General features: G+C 51.1%; 1 protein-coding gene across 1 annotated transcript; it reads right to left on the minus strand.

Annotated features, from left to right (window-relative positions):
• Positions 1 to 9,605: 9,605 nt before the first annotated feature.
• LOC147412860 (acrosin-like) lies at positions 9,606 to 12,076 on the minus strand. Its single transcript, XM_086480966.1, has 5 exons — positions 11,994 to 12,076; positions 11,481 to 11,681; positions 10,877 to 11,142; positions 10,445 to 10,590; positions 9,606 to 9,953 (listed from the first exon to the last, which is right to left on the minus strand). Exons 1-5 carry the CDS (start codon positions 12,062 to 12,064, stop codon positions 9,606 to 9,608), a joined length of 1,032 nt encoding a protein of 343 aa, XP_086337092.1. The 5' UTR covers positions 12,065 to 12,076.
• Between the last annotated feature and the right edge of the window lie 4,638 nt (positions 12,077 to 16,714).

Raw genomic sequence — 16,714 nt, forward strand, 5'->3', positions numbered from 1 at the left:
AACCAGGAACGTCTTCTTCGAGTAGCTCCTAGACCAAGAGAGGTTTTGGTCAGGCATCATGTTTAGTAACAAAATGGAAACTAGCTTTGGGATGATTCCTGGCACAAAGGAGTTATCTGAGAATGTAACCAGCATGTCTTTGATGAAAAAGATATTAATCAACATTTCCAACAAAAACTTAAGCTAAAAGATAACAGAAGAGAACTAGTTAACTAACACTTTTAAAATAGAAAGCATCTATCTTTGAAATGGTCCTAACACACTGACTTGCTAACTTGGCTGCTGTTAATTCAAAAGTGCACTGAATATGGCATTCCCTTTAAAGAAAGAAAATATTTAGAAAGAAAAACGAAGATAACAGCAATTTATTGGCACGGATTAACCCGAATGCCGTGCCCAAGGCTACTGCAGTTTGCCAGAGCAAGCTATCTCTTACGAGAAAGGCAAAGGATAATTTGACTCCTTAGCCGCCAGCATCATCCCACGTTCAAAACAGATCACAGACTTTGCAGGGTACAGATACCCATTGTCTGGGCAGCACAGCACGCTCCGGTCTGTCGTCTTCTAGACCCTCATATTGTACAGGTTCAGCTCTATGTGCCGTGCGCTCACTTGGCTCAGGACAAAATCAACCTTGGCACATTCCATTATGCCTTTAAAGTAAGGATGGATAGCACATAGCTCAGCTGGACCATAGCTCCGGGGTACAGCTCCTGTCCTCTCTCGTACTTTAATGTCATACGTAACAAAAGGCACAATTTCTCTGAAATAATTTATTTTTCACACATCTACTTCCGCCCAAAACAAAAAGTGGAAGCAATCAGATACCGATAACTGCAAAATAAAACAGCTTAAAAAACCCAACAAACCCATCTTGATAAATACCGGTAAAGAAAGGACATCTAACTAGATCACAGACACACACAAAGTGCCAGATTTCTGCCAAACCACCAGGAATATTGTGACGGGCCACCTGACTGCACCTGGCTCTGAAGATTCCTCTGAAATTCCTGCTTGTTCCCAACAGAGCACTGCACATCGCCCAGCCGGGCACCTTGGTCACCTCTCGTGCGCGTCTTTGAAAGAAAAACTGCCCTCGCAGCTCTGCTGTTGTGTTACCAGCCCTTCCTCGCTGCCAGCAGGGTGCTTACTGCCAGATCTGCCACACCGGGGCGTGGACAGCCCAGTTGCAAACACTGACCCTAAAAAGGTGTCCTGCCAAGACCTCTCAAGGAGCTACCCATTTCAAACGGCTGTCCCTCTGCCTTTCCGCCTTTGTGCCTGTTCTTGAAACACCAGAAAAGGCCTCACATTCCTTAATGCATCTTTGAAGCCACAGCCAAAACCCTGAATGTTTAATAGATAATTCACACATCACCTAACACTGCACACTTAATAAGGCAACACAGGAGCACTTTTCAGCAGGAAAAGGAATTCAATCCAAAGAAAGCAAAGGGCAGGCTGCAGGGCAGCGTGTCACCTCGTACCTCCTTCACCACACGCAAAGCTTTGGCCATGAGCAGCCTACATGAGCCCAGCCAGTAGGCTGAGGCATTAAAGACGTCTTTAGGGTGAGGAAGATCGAAGTGACAGTCCGTCAAGTCTCAGATTCTGTACTTCCCCGACACAGACAGGGTACCGTAGACTTCCCTCTCCTGTTGACAAAAGGAAAGCAGAAAGGGCTTTCTACCCAGGTGTTTGCAGAACGCCTTTCCACTGGACTTGTTGCGAACATCAGCCACAGAACAGGTCTTCTTGGTGTCACAGATGGCGGGACCCACGACCCACACAGCTGGCCTTCAGCATACGGCCACAGTCACGTGACAGCCCCGTCCTTCATCCAGGCCTGGCCTGATAAATTTCTAACAAGGAAACAACAGCTCAGGGGATCGGGCAGGTCTTTCAGCTGTACAGATCACCGGTTCCAGAGGGAATTAACTGCCTGTGTAAAAGTGGGGAACAGGGACAGGAGGAATAAGCCTTCCTGCAAGCCGCAGGGCCCAACCACCTCGCAGTCCCAGTGCTGGGATCTGCAACGCTGCCGGCAGTGCTGCAACACCAACTGCAGCATCTGCTCTCCTACCGTGGAAGCCCACGTGGAATCAGAGGAGAAGGAACCAGCCCTTCGCACGCTGCTGCTTCTGCCTAAAGGGTTCTCCCTCTGCCTGAGGAGACGCTGGTCCCTCCTAGAACGGCTGGTGGCTGAACAGCTCCTGGTGAGGCTGGAAGCGCTCAGACGACTACAAGTCAGTCCCATCACAAACGGCTGTGCGTCAAGTCTGTTCAGCACGGCCTTGGCTGTCATTCAGAAGGCAGGGGCTCACTGAATGAACGTGCCCAGGGTGTCAACAGCAGTTTGAAGCACAGCTCTCCTCCGACCCGAGCTGACGGACTGTTCCAAAAGCCAGCATTGCCATTTCCAGGGGCAGATTACAAGGGACCAGGCTGGCCAAGGGCTCGCTCAGATCATGAGCTTAAAACCTGCAGACCTCAAGTACCTCCCTACGGAGGGGCTGACAAGCAGCGCGGTTAAATACAAAAACAGGCCGTAGGAGGAACTGGGGACTTATTTTGGCTCAGACGCTTGGAAAGGGTTTGTCGTCAACTGCTGTAGAAAAAGTAATTCTAGAAATGACGGTTAGTTAAACCTCAGCTCAGAACAAAGAGATTAAAAACTCGTCTGTCAAATGAAGCAAGGTCACAGTCCCCCAGGCCTGAATCTAGGAGCACAAGGCAGCACCTGTACCTACACGTATGCACATGAAGACACGTTCATGTGCACACATTCACCCAGAACGAGACGAGACTCGCTGCCGTGAGCTCACCACGCCCAGGGTTCTGGGGTGCTCTCCAACACCCTACTGCCTGCCAGGGAATCTCCTGGCTAATGACTAAGCTGGGATGGTGCTACGGTAACAAAGACCAGCTCCTGAACTCGCCTGTCAGCTCAGCAGAAGCGCATCTCGCAGACAGGAACACACTCTGAAGCAAGACACCGGTGTAGCGGGCTCTGCATAAGCAGCTCATTACCACTGTTAACAGCACGACAACACTCCCAGAACAGACCACAGTCCTTACCAGGTTACTTACCCGAAAACACGCATGTGAAGCAAGGAAGTAAAGTTACTATAAAATAATAACATGGGTAATGGCTGTACTTTACATAGTAACGGTATCCTTCAGCCAACGCAGCGTAGCAGCTGGCTTGTGAGGATGGAGGGCTGCTGAGCCTCTCTGCAGCTAAACCCAGAGCTGATCGCGGCTGAACGTTCTCAGAACTGCAGGCTTCCCCCTTCTGCTGTTCCCGAGGCTCGGCTCCCGGAGCCAGCTCGAGCTCTGGACGCCTTGCTCCTTTTCTGGTCCACAAATGAACACCTCCAACACTTATTTTCTTACACATTCTTCTGAACCGCTTATTTCTGGATCGGGTCTGCTTAATGCTACATGCCTTGCGGAGAGCATTCCGGGCTTTCCGAACGCTCCTTGCTTACAACCGCCTTATGCAGCTTGGTGGCTGTTTTCCAAATTTCATTTTTGTTCTAAGGGTACAATCCCATTTCAAGACAGTTTGCAGAAAGTCGCGTGTCACGTGCTGACTTTACCAAAACGCAACAAGAGACTGATTCACCATTGGGGTTTCACCGTTACTCAGTTCTAACACACGCTGAGAGATTCTTCTAACTGCATCACTGCCATGCACACCACGATTACATCAGCAGTGACAGCAGCGTCCTCTGAAGGGGAAAACGATCCTCTGAAGCAGAGACGAGCAACTGAGCAGTCTTTTTAATGTCAGAGGGACAGCAGCAAGAGACACACCTACACACACAAAAAAGCTCACCAGCTTTGTTATGTCCTGACCCTCTTCAGCAACACAGAACTTCTGACGTGCCATGGAGGAAGAAAGCGACGTTCCACCAAAACACAGGCTGACGGACAATTTGCCCCACGGGTTATCTGGTAATTCCTACTTAGACAGGACAAAATAAGATTAGAACAGGCACAGTGTGACTGAGGTTTTAGAAACAGCGACCCAGAAGTTCCAACCTGTCAGTCCTATGCGCGCCCCACTCATTCGCCAACAGGACGAAACCCCCAAGGATGGTCGTTAATGTCAGGTAACGACACAAATGGGAACGTGCCCGTCCCTGGAACGGCAGCCCCGACCACTCGGTCCAACACCGAAACACCATCCCACGTTCGCTCACTCAGCGATAAACCCTTCTCTTCCACAATATACCATTAGAAATTAAATTATCTGAAATTGCAGGTTTTCAGACAATACAGATTATCTGTTTCCCTGTAGTGTCATACATTAATTTAAGCATGTCCATACTCGATTACGCCCAATTTTAATAACTTAAAATTGAATTTACAAGAATTTATGCTGTGGTAGGTAGGATGCTTGTCAGAACGACAACACAGAATACAAACAGCACCATAAAGCATTTTTGACCTCTAAAGGACGCATTTCGGGCCTGAAAATTATAACAAAGGTAAAGTCACGGGAGAAAACTTTAGTTTGGGATTTTGATCTTTCTACGCAACACATTTACTGCTGTACTCCTTCACCTATTATTCCTGATGCAAGTTAAAAGGAAATTAAAGCAAGATAACAGAAAGTAAGCCTCATTCCACACCCGTGAATACATTAAGCTACCTGAACATGGATTTCAACCTCCTCATGTGTAAGTAGTTCTTGAAGGCAATCCACTGCACCTTGCTGCCAAAAACTGCCGATCTGTTGGGTGAAAGCAAGAAATTGCCACACGTTAAGACGCTGACACTAAGCCCCACACCATCCTCAACACAGGGGCATGAAAATAGGTGACTACCATTGAAAAACTTGGTTGAAAACACCCATCACTGCTTTGATTTGTCTACAACAGTTTAAACGTTACCTGCTCTTTGGGACACTAAAACTTTCCGTGTGACAAAGCCCACCAGCCAGTTCAGACGTTGAAGTGGCTTAGAAAGAGACGCTGCTTGCCAAGGCTGACCTTTACCCCAGGCCTAACAAGGTCTGTGTGCACAATCACCCAAAGCAGAACCCAAAGACACAGAATTACACTCGGAGATAACAGACAACAGGAAACACAGGACACTTTAAAGACTTCTGTGTTTCCCTGCAATATCTGTCTGCGTCCCAATCCCCAGGCCGATAAGCCTGTCTGTCTGAATCTATCAGTTGAACTGCTCCCAGCAATAAAAAGGTTTTCTTTAAGAACAAGTTCAAAAGTGAGCCAGTCGTTTCAGTAATTCACCTTTACTAAATGCACCATTCAAATGGGACTAAGGTGTGATGACACCCGAGAACGTTGTTTACATACCAATTACCGACTAACAAAACCCCTAAACCACTCACTCCCATGAGTTGAGCAGCGGTAACAGAGGGTTTCCCTCACAGCTACCTGCAGAATGACAGAAACTTTTGCAGGACTTGAAGACTGACAATTTTCTGGCTATTTTGCATTAAGAAATCCAGGCCCCCCTTCTTCTCGCTGCTACTGCAAAACAAACTACCACTCCTGAGTATCATCCTGCCAACTACCGCAGCGTCCCCTCTCACAAAGATTTAATTCCAAGGACAGCTGCTTCTGAAGCATGGTCACTTCATAAAGCAATCCGGCGGCTCCTGGTAAAAGCCTGCCTTGCTGAAACCATCCTCCAGCTGTTCTCCCCATCCTTGCAGGCAAGAAAACACGCCAGCAACTAGCCTCAACCTTGGTGGGACTCAACAGCGTACCAGTTTGAGTAACTATCAGCTAAAACCTCTTCCAAGTCACCGTTGCTCACCGGTACTGTCTTGTGGAGCTCACAGGGTATGCAAAACGCAGGAACACCAGCATACAGCGCGGCTGGATACAGAAGACACGGAATAACCCTCTCCATGTAACCATGGTCTATGTACTGTACCTATAGGAAAAGAAAAGCTTTCCTGAAATAATTCAGTCAAGTTTACTCAGAGAACGCGTTCATTGACAGCATTCACTTCTCTGGGGGAAAAAATAACGGTCTGCTGAGAGCAGGTGATGTGATGAGGTGGAAATGAAGGAAAGGATTAAAAAACTGCTATGGCAGGTCAGAAGTTCGCTTTCCAAACTTGTCTTGCAAGAGACCCCACGTGTTGTGCAATAACCCACAGCAGTTTAGAAGTGAAAGACATAAAGAATGCGTGAACCAGGCTGGAGTCAGACTTGCAAATCTACGTTGAAAGAGGGCAAGCAGACTCAAGAGTTTAGGTAGGATTAACTGCTCATTCGAAAAAGGAGCTCTGTACCTGTGCAGCAGAAAGCATTCAAAACACACAGCCAGCCCCGACTCTCTGGGTGGGGGGAAGCTAAACCCAAGTATTTTCAAAGCGTTCCACACATGGTAACACCAACAGCAAAAGAAGAAAAAATCTGCAAGGGATTACTTACAGGGGATCAAGGGGAGCTTTTTACTTAAGAACATTTATCATCACCAGGAAAACAACGGGAAAGATTGTGACAACTGAGATAGGTACGTAGAATTCATCTTTAACAGAAACGTTAACATCCGGACAGTTACCACACTTTTAAGCAGAATGAGCATCTGGATAGTCAGGTCAGCTGAATGAAAAAAAAGGTGTGATCATAAACTGACGGTAGATGACTGGATTATTTGCCTTTTTTTTTTTTTTTTTTTTTTTTTTAACATACACGTGCGCCTGTTCATACACACATGCCCCCTCCCCCCATATAATCAAACTTACCTGGAGATAGGCACTGCTGAGTCCTACAACTCTACCTCGATACCACATGGCATCTGGTCCTCTTACAACACCAGCTTCTCCCTTTGCCCAGCAGTAGGGTTGCAGAAGACCAAGGCACTGGAAGTTACTTTGTATGTCAGTCATCAATTGGTTTAGTGCCGTTTCTGGGGGTGGGGGGAGGAATAAAAAAAAATCAATTCAAGATAGTCTATAACATAGTAGTGCAAATGATTTCAGTCACCAAACCCCAGCAGATTCAGGTGAAGACCTGTATAAACAGAAACCACACGTGCTGCTCCAAAGAATATTTTCCAACACTGATACAATCTGTATGTTCGACGTCCAGCATATGCAAACACGCTACTGCTCAAAACAAAAAGCAAACTGCATTTCCAATTGGGAAGCCATTAGTATTTCTGGACTCTCATCTCAGAGAAGGAGAGTCTGTAAATTTTGCAATCGACACCTTGACAGCACTAGTACAAGAGCCTCTCCATGAGCAATGTAACAGATTGCCAGAGACAGCAGCAGGACACCATGAACCACCACCAAACACACGTCCAGACGACCCCCTGGAGACCGGGAAACTGGGTACTGAGCTCACGCGGAAAGGGGAAAGTCCAGCAGTAGCTGAGAACCAGGCTAACTCCCAAGCATCTTTAGGCCTGCACCTTCCTCAACAGCGGCAAAACATACCACCAGCTCCGCGTTCCAAAGCCAAGCACTCGTGGCTGCACCCCAGACTGCCCAGAGAAACATTGTCAAACACATTTGACATTTTTGTCTGCTGCCTGAGCAGCAGTTGCTGATCCTGGGAAGGGAATGCCAGGCCTGTGAGGTCATTGTGCCCCGGACAGAGCAAGGACGAGAGCTGAGCAACTTGTTCATCTGGCAGAAAACAGCAAAAGGATAAGAGATGCTGGTATCTGCTTCTCCCTTCTAGAAACCTTGTGGGGGGAGATAACAGCCAAAGGAGGGAGCCTTGCCGGAGGCAAGAGGGCTCTGTTTTGTCTCACGAGTGCTGTGCTGTTCTCCGGTGCCAGGGACGAGCCTGAGAACCGTAATCAAGAAGGATCGATCAGCATCGATGGAGCCAAGAAGAGGCGGAGATATAGAGGAGGAGCAAGGGCTGCTGCTGGGCATAAAAAAGGGCTCCTCAGCACCCGAACTTTGGAAGCTCCCCCCACCAAGGATCATGATGATCGTTAGGACCGGCAGGATGCTGTCTGGACCTGGGACCATAGGGACGCCTTGGACCCGTGGTGGTAGCTATCCATCTCTGTCTTCTTTTCACTTTACTTTCTCCTTTTCTTTCACCCTCTTTCCCTATCACACACTACTTTATCGGCAAACAATAAAGTTTCGCTGTCTGATTGTAGCAAACCCCTTTGGCATGGTCACCTTAATTTTGGACTTTCAGATCACAGCAAACGAACCATCACGAGTCCACGGAGTGGACCGTGACACACCAATTGCAGCGAGAGAGAGGAGTGAGAATATGGGAGAGGAATAGCCCTGCAGGCACCAAGGTCAGTGCAGAAGGTGGGGGAGGAGATGCTGCAGGCGCCGGAGCAGCGATTCCCCTGTGGCCTGTGGTGAAGACCACGGTGAGGCAGGCTGTCCCCCTGCAGCCCGTGGGCGGTGGAGCAGATGACTGCCTACACCCCGTGGAGGGCCCCCACGCCGGAGTAGGTGGGTTCCTGAAGGAGGCTGTGACCCTGTGGGAAGCCTTTACCAGAGCAGGCTCCTGGCAGGACCTGTGGCCTGGGGAGAGAGAGAAGGCCACGCTGGAGCAGGTTTGCTGCTGGTGACCCCATGAGGGGGCTCACGCTGGAGCAGTCGGTTCCTGAAGGACGGCACCCCATGGAGGAGACCCACGTTGGAGCAGTTCGTGGAGAACTGCAGCCCCTGGGAAGGACTCACGCTGGAGAAGTCATGGAGGACTGTCTGCCGTTGAGAGGGGACCCCACACTGGAGCAGGGGAAGTGTGTGAGGAGTCCTCCCTCTGAGGAGGAAGGAGCAGCAGGAACAACAGTGATGAACTGACCACAACCCCCATTCCCTGTTCCCTCCCGCCCCGTGCCGCTGGGGGGGAGGAGGGAGAGAAATCGGGATCAAAGTTAAGCCCCGGAAAGAAGGGAGGGGTGGGGGGAAGGTGTTTTAAGATTTGGTTTTATTTCTCAGTGCTTCTCTCTGAGTTAATTGGTAATAAGTGACATTCATTCTCCCATGTCAAGTCTGTTTTGCGCATGAGGGTAAATGCCGAGTGATCTCCCTGTCCTGATCTCAACCCACAAACCTGTTGTTCTATTTTTCTCTCCCCTGTCCAGTTGAGGAAGGGGAGAGTGATAGTGGCTTTGGTGGGCACCTGCCATCTAACCAGGGTCAAACCACCCCAGCCAGGCCCCAAGCACGGGCTTGCGTGCCTTAACGCGTGCCCCCACAGCTGTCTGCGTGGCACGTTGTTGTCTCCTGTCCTCTTGCGAGCCTCGGTGACCCGTCTTCTCCATCCCATGGGGGCTCCCAGCCCCCTCCCCTCTGTCCAGGCACCGTTTCAGCCCTTTGGTGTGACGCTTCCCCTTTGTGCCCGACTTGTCTGCCCGCAGCCTCCTGCCGCAAGGGCCTGCCGTGGAAGTCCTTGCCTTGCACAGGAGACTGAACTGGACTGAAGCGTGGTCAACAGTGACAACTGGTGACTTTATTTCAAGAACTAAGTCGAGCGCAGCAAGTGTGTGCCCGGAGAGGAGCGTGGGCAGGACAGAGCAGGCCTCTGGCACTGCGGCTGCCTTTGGATCTCAGCAGGCTTTGCCCCGGGAGGAAAGGGTGGTGCTACCCTGCAGTCTGCACTGGCTCCTGTTCCTCCTGCTGCTCAAGCCTTTATCCCCCTTAGGACCTGCAGGAGCTCCTGCAGCAGGTTAAAGAATTCCAGCAGCTTCTGCCGTGGAAACTGACAGGGCCTAAACCTGCCCGACTGGGTTGGGATCGGCCTTGGCCTCTGCACGGGGGCTGAGGTGAAGACTGGCTGTGGCGTTGGAGAAGCCGTTCCTGCTGGGCGCAGTCCCATATGCGCCAGGATCCAGTCGTAGAAGTGCTGCGTGGAGGTGTAGACTCCGGGCCGCTTGGCTCTGGCGCAGCCTTTCCCCCAGCTGGTCACCCCCACGAGCCAGAAGTAGTCGGCGTGCTTGTCTTGGCAGACCAGAGGACCACCGCTGTCCCCCTGCAGCGGAGCGGAGGAGAGAGAGGGGGTTCCAGTGTTGTTGGGTGGCCCCGGCAGCACTGTGGCTGGCCCCTTCTCTCTCCCAGCACCTGCCAGAGCTGTACCCACTGCCCAGAAAGGCTCTGCTCAGGTGCTGGAGCCTGTAGGACCTTGTCTGGGAGGGGCTGGTGGGCCTGCAAGGTCGGGCGCTCTCCTGTCTGCCCCAGTGGATCCTGGAGGTGTGGAAGGGGGACGTTCCAGGACTGGGATCCGGAGCTCTGGGCTGGGGCAAGAGCACTGGGTGGCCTTTCTGGGCAGAGTGCCGGGGCTCTGGGACAAGGCGGGCGCTGGGCAAGGGCCTGCAAACGGGGAAGGGGAGGCAAGCCCCGACAGCGGTGGGGACCCAGCGGCGGGAGGGTGACTTGCCGAGCGCAGCACGCGCCAGGGGACGTTTGGGCGCTGGCGACAGGGCTGCCTGTGCTGCTGGGGGCTGGCGCGGACAACACTCCTACCTGGCAGGTGTCGATGCCGCCCTGCGGATAGCCGGCACACAGGTTGTGGGGGTGGATGGCCCCTCTGTACCAGCGGCTGCTGTTGCAGAGCTTGGCATCGATGAGGGGGACCTGGGCCTCCTGCAGGACAGCGGTCGATCCTCCAGCTGTGAGCACAGGAAGGAGTTAGCAGCCAGCAGCCCTTCTGTTCCCACTTCTCCTCCCCTGTGTGGGCAAAGCCATTCCCTAGGGCTCGCCTTTGCCGCTGCAGAGGCCTTGTGCCGGGCTTGCCCTTCTGTCTCGCCTTGGCTAATAGCTCGGGCCCATCTCTCCATGGCCGTACATCCCCACAGCCCAACTCTGGCTTTCGCCGCCACTGCTGCCATAAGCCCAGCCCATCTCCCCAGTGTGCCGAGCTTGCCCTCGGGACACGAGCACTGTTTGGGAACTCACATCTTGCCGTGGTGGCACCCCACCCGCTGACGTAGCAGTTTGTCAGCTCTGACACTCTCAGCGAGGCGTCGGGCACACAGGCCAGCTGTACGTAGTAGCCGCACTGGACAGGCTGGTCCAGTTCCAGCAAGGCGATGTCATTCCTCTCCGTGCCGTTACGGTAGTGTTCGTGAACCACCAGCCGCTTGATGTTGCGCACTTGGGTCTCAGGGCCCGGCTGAGCCAAGTGGGTGGCCCCGATCACCATGCGCCACATGGTGACGTGCCTGGAAGGCAGATGGAGAGAGCGGTGAGAGGGAGCGGAGCCACGTGCTGCAGCAGCCCCGCGGTTCCCTGCCTTCTGCTTCCCAAGGCAGGGAGGAAAGCAGCGCTGCGGAGGGTGCCACTGCCCTAGCACGCCTTGGGCACCAGGAACGTGGAGCTGGAGGCTGCTAGGAAGCGGTGGCATGAGCCCAGCCTTCTGCGGAGCAGTCTCTCAGCTGGGCTCACCAGTGCCCTGGCACTGGGCGTACTGCAAGGCACCGGGATGGTAGGAGCTCGTGGGGCTGCGGACAGGGCGCCTGCTGGTGCTGTGGGGACAGCCCCCTTCCCTGCTCCTCCTTACCTGGCCCCGACGAAGCAGTGGGCTGCTGTGAGGACCCACTGCGGGCTGATGATGGACCCGCCGCACACATGGCCCGTGCCCACTTTCCAGGGGTTCTGGATGCTGACGATCCAGGGCCAGGCCCCTGGCTGGGCACCCGTGCCACCCACGACGCGCGACGTGCCGGAGGGAGCCGCCATGGGCCGGAGCCCACAGGTCCCGCTGTAAGAAGAAACTCATGAGTGTGCTGCTGGATGGCTGTGCTGCTGTTGAGGCTGAAGGTCAGCCGTCTTCCCTCCCCCCGAGGGGCTGCACGGACGGCAGGGCCAGGGAACCCCATGGCTGTGCCTCCAGCCCTCTGTCCACTTCAGCCCCGTAGACGGCTTGTGCCAGCAGCCTGGGTGCTGGCAAGGAGCTGAGGCTCCCACAGGGGTTCGGGAAGCTGTGGGGTGGCCACAGGGGACACGCGGGCCCCCTCCAGTGAAGCCCGTCAAGGGCTGCCCGAGCTCCCTCCCAGAGCCTCGGCCCACTTACCCACAGCTGTCCCACATGCCGTGCGCAGGCCGGCACACGGCCAGCAGGATGAGGAGGGCGAGCACTTTCATCGCTGCCAGCGGCACGTGTCAGCGTCAGCTGCAAGAAGGAGGTCTGGTTGCCTCCAGCGCAGCCGCCGACGTACTGCCCGCAGCAGTCTCGCTGCCTCCGATGGCCTTGGCCCTGGGGCTGATGTCACAGAGCCGCCGTTTCTGGGTGTGGGGCACGGTGGCCTCTCGGGGGGGTGGAGGTGGGGGTGTCAGCAACATGGGGGGTTTCCAAGCAAGAGGGGAGGCAGAAGCTGGGATCGGACCCCCCTGACGGACCCCTGCTGAACACTCTGCCTGCGGGATGAGGGCATGCAGGCCCCGTGGCAGGCAGCGGCGCCTGCCTCCGAGCGCTGCCTGCTCACAGCCAGCAGGAAAAGAGCAAGCGTGGCAGCACGGCCTCTTTGGGAAGTTCACTGCCACCCTGCTCTCCGCAGCCGTTCGCCTCCAGGTCCTTCCCAAAACCCACACACCAGAGAACATAACTGCTCTGGGCAGGACGCACTTGTTGGGTGTTGAAGAGCCAGTCCAGCCATCGCCGCGGCGGGCAAGCAGCGATGTGCAGCCAAACAAGCCAAGCATCCCCAAGCAGGGACAGCTTCCCTGCACAAAGCCCAGTGAAACACAGATGCAGCACAGTCCACGCTGGCTAGGGCAGCCACAGCAACACCCTCTGGCAGGCTTCCTGTCCTCGCTGTCTAGGAGGTCTGTCGCCCTTCCGAGCCAACCCTGGCAAGGGCGATGGGGCGCCTGGTTCGTGCGGCCCAGGACGTGCAAGCTGAAGCTCCAGACAGAGAAGGATGCTCCTGCTCTCAGCCGCACATGTCATTCTCCACGGCTTTGGGAAGCCCTGCACCAGCCTCATCTCACCAGTCCGCCTTCTGCAGCTGTATGGCGGAGCCTTGCCTTGCTCACGTGCTGGAGCGCAGGGCAGTCACGGGAGCACAGCAGCAGCCAGCCACCGTGCGTGGCATTTGCTGAGCAGGGCCGGGTCCCTGGAGGGGAGAGAGCAGCGGCTTGAAGAACGGCAGCCTCCAAGCTCGTGAAAGGTGCGGGAGCTTCCTGCCGTCATCCTGGCTTGGGTGGACAGACAGAAGGCACTGTAACGGGCAAGGTTTTGGTAGCTGAGGGGCTACAGGGGTGGCTTCTGTACGAAGCTGCTAGAAGATTCCCCTATGTCAGATAGAGCCAATAACTAAGTGCAGGAGCTGCGTGAGGACACTGACACGATCAATGTGATCTAACAAGTGAACCTTTATTTCCGTGTTTTTCAGTGCAATATATAACCCTCGACCACACCCAATAAATACTGATTGGCTTCATCGCAAATAATCGGCCCATAGTCCAACCCGATTGGCCATATTGCGAGTCATGTTCAAGTCACGTTCACAGATGTTCACACCCATCTTCTTCAGGAATTAAAACTACGTCATTAATGGCGGCTGTCTCTTCTCCTGCACCTGCAAGATGTTGATGCCCCCTGCACCGGAAGTTGTTTATGCTTTCCGCAGTTCCGGTACGTCCCAGCCCAGGCTCTCTGAAAAGGCTGGATTGTTCACATGTCCCTTATTTCATAAATGTCCTCCCACAACTAAGAGATGGGATTTAGGCAAGAACAAATCAGTCAGTAAAAACATGGTTTTGAGGGAAAGATCCTTGTAAATCTCTAAGCTAACGGATGTAGTTTCTATTTTTTGTTTTAGAAAGCATAACACTTTTTTTCTTTGTTGTTGTTTTTTTTTTCCTTTGTTTTGTTTGGTTTGTTTTTTTTTAGGATAATCATGATTTCACCCAACACACTTGAAGCAAAGTATTTTCCTTTTACCTTTTCACATTTCAGTTCAACAGGTTTGGGGTTTGTTGCTGTTTCTGGACCGGTCTTAAAAGACTGCTCCTTCGTGGCTCCTGTCAAGAGTACGAACGTGCTGCGGGAAATCAGACCCAGGAAACAAGCACAAATCTGTTCCACATAGTTCCTGAAACTTATAAGCTATAGTTTCCTGGTGGCAAGGCAGGGATGTTGTTAGTAATTCTGTTCCCTTCCTTCAGCTGGAAAAGCCCAAAACCTCAGAAACTTCCGTTCAGCATGAGATCAGGAGTGCCAGAGGCACGACAAATGCTGTGATTCTCTGGGGAGGCAGAGACATGACTGCTCCCAGGCACTGCAAAACCTGAGTGCCCAGGAGACAACAACTAGAAAGAGCTCTTTTTTCCCACTACAGGCAGCAGCAGGATCTTACTTCCTTTCTCCAACAATTTTTTTTTGGTTGTTGAAGCTACTATGAACTTAGTATATTTGAAATTTCAAGTCTTTCAGGAAATCTGGCTGAACTCACTCACTGGATTCACAGGTTATTAAGGAAGGACAGCCAGACAGGCCTTGTTTCCCATGGCTGGAAACTTACCCAAGTCCAACACCAGAGATGGCCATGCCCAGAGTGTATCCTAGACTGAGAGATGGGAGATACTTATATGGATGTCTTTCAGGCCGCCTGATCATCTCGTTGTATGCTCTGGTGGTCGCTTCTGAATTGTGTCCACTTTTGAGGCTTAAAAACAGTGCCTTGCTCTGAGTATCAACATGCAACGCCTACTGGATCATAAATACTCTATTTTCCAAAATAAGAAAATCTCATCAGAAGCAGGCACAAAAATATTAATTCAATAAAGAAGACTTACATTAATTCACACCTGAAAAAAAAAATCCCCCTCTTTCTCTTCCACATAATTTTCAAAGGAAAGGAAACCCTCAAAGTTCTTTCTAAGAGTCCCAAAAGAAACTCCAAGGAAATAAATATTATTTACTTTGCGTATCCTGCAAGACAGTAAGCAACCTCCCAAAGAGGGTCCACAGACTCCTTTCAGTATCAAAAATTTCCCTTGCAGAGACAAAAGAAAAATAGATCTATGAAGAACTACTACGGTTTAAAACGCTGTGAGAGGCAGACCATTAATGCCTGTCCCTATCACCATACACAAGTGAGCACCCCGGGTTTTGTGTCCTTCACCAGTTTTATCGCGCGCTTCAGCGTTTCTCTGGCTTTGTGGACAGGGTTATCCCCAACCTACAAAATTAAAAATAAACTGAAAATCTTTACTGCTAAACCCAGTACTAGTTCTTGGTAAACACAGTCCAACTTTGCTTACGAAAATTACTATATTGAGACAATATATTTTATTTAAGGGTTTAAATGCATATAATAAATAAAAAGGTTGCTTACATTACCCCAAAATAGCACAAATTAAAGGAAGGGTGATCACAAATTCTTAAGAACTAAAATAAAGGAAAATTTGGTTTAAATGTCTTTAGGCATGGTAGCAGTGTAAGGAGCATGACAAGATTGCTTAGGATCATTTTATCTGGTTTTTGGATTCTTCTGATTCTTCCTTTTATGAAAACCATGAAACAGCCACTGTTTTATTTTATTTCCGCTCTTACAACTGTAATCTACTTTTGGAGAGAGTTCTACAGAAATGCCAACTCCAAATGCTCTTTTCATGGGAAGAATAAAAAATAAAAGACTTTTTTTTTAAAGAAAAGATTTCAAATAAATCCCAAGTTGCTGATTTTCAGTACTACAAATAAAACCAGCTTTTGTGAAGGTATTTACATTAAACATGTTTCAAATAATACTACTGTGTTATCTGACTATGCTTTATTAACAGTGTCTTTTCCACAGTTTTTCTGCATTTTTACCTGCAAGGCTCACCTCAGTGCAGGGCACTCTTCCAGAACAATTAGCAGCGGAGTCACGACATGTAACACCAGCTGTAAATTCCAGACCCGACTGCCGAGCTGCAGGCATTCCAGTCACAGCCTTGTCAGGCTCATAAGCCTTCACGGGCTGTTTCACCGCTGTCCTCGGCTCCAAGATCCCTCCCAGCACTCCCGCCAGCACACCCTTTCTTCTTGAAGGCTGCCACAAAGGGAACCAAGGAAAAAATCACGTTCAAAAGCCCAACCTAAAGAGTGAGCAGTAAAAGCAAACCCCAGAACTGTTAAGATAATCGCTGTTCAGAGGACAAATTAGTTTGCAAGGTGCCTCAGGCACCAACGGTTTGGCTCTTCCCATAACTACCACGAGCAACCCCGAATGCAGGCAAAGCTCTCAAGGGCAGGGTAAACAGCTGCTTCTTTGTTCTCCTCAGCCCCACTCACCCACTGGTTAGATACCCTTGTTAACTGAAACGGGACTTCAAGAGTTAACTGTTCATTCTCCAAATGGTAAATGCTAAAGGAACATTGTCATTTAAAAATCTTGCAAATATTCTTTACTTGAAGTTTGTGGTTTACGTTAAATAGGTGTATGCTGGTGACTGGCTAATTATTTGAAAGAGCTCCAGGCCATATTTATTACTTCCTTACCAAGCAGCCAGCAGACACCTCATATAAAACGAGAACAACAGAAAGCAGGTCAGGGAGTTTCATCTCCCGAACCACGACACTTTGTCTAGGAAAACATTCTGCTCTACAGGCAGAGGAAGAATGAAGTGTTACACACAGATAGTTACTGTTTGATCCCCAAACTGCACAAGTAAAACACAGTTGAATTATTGATGAAATGAGCCTTCAGTGTACATGAAAGCATAAAGTGTAAATATTTCCTGAACTGCCAGAAGTTCAGCCGTCTGACAAATATCAAAAAACATGGGGAAATGGGAGACTGAACCTCC

The sequence above is a fragment of the Leptosomus discolor genome, unplaced genomic scaffold (assembly GCF_034619465.1).
Source record: "Leptosomus discolor isolate bLepDis1 unplaced genomic scaffold, bLepDis1.hap2 HAP2_SCAFFOLD_29, whole genome shotgun sequence".
Lineage (NCBI taxonomy): Eukaryota > Metazoa > Chordata > Aves > Leptosomiformes > Leptosomidae > Leptosomus > Leptosomus discolor.

What these genes read in the sequence shown, in the direction of transcription:
- LOC147412860 (XM_086480966.1), bottom strand. Translation starts at nt 12,064, where the DNA reads ATGAAAGTGCTCGCCCTCCTCATCCTGCTGGCCGTGTGCCGGCCTGCG. An exon ending in CACTGCTTCGTCGGGGCCAG is followed by an intron (nt 11,143 to 11,480) that starts GTAAGGAGGAGC and finishes TCTGCCTTCCAG; the next exon opens with GCACGTCACCATGTGGCGCA. An exon ending in GGGTGCCACCACGGCAAGAT is followed by an intron (nt 10,591 to 10,876) that starts GTGAGTTCCCAA and finishes CTGTGCTCACAG; the next exon opens with CTGGAGGATCGACCGCTGTC.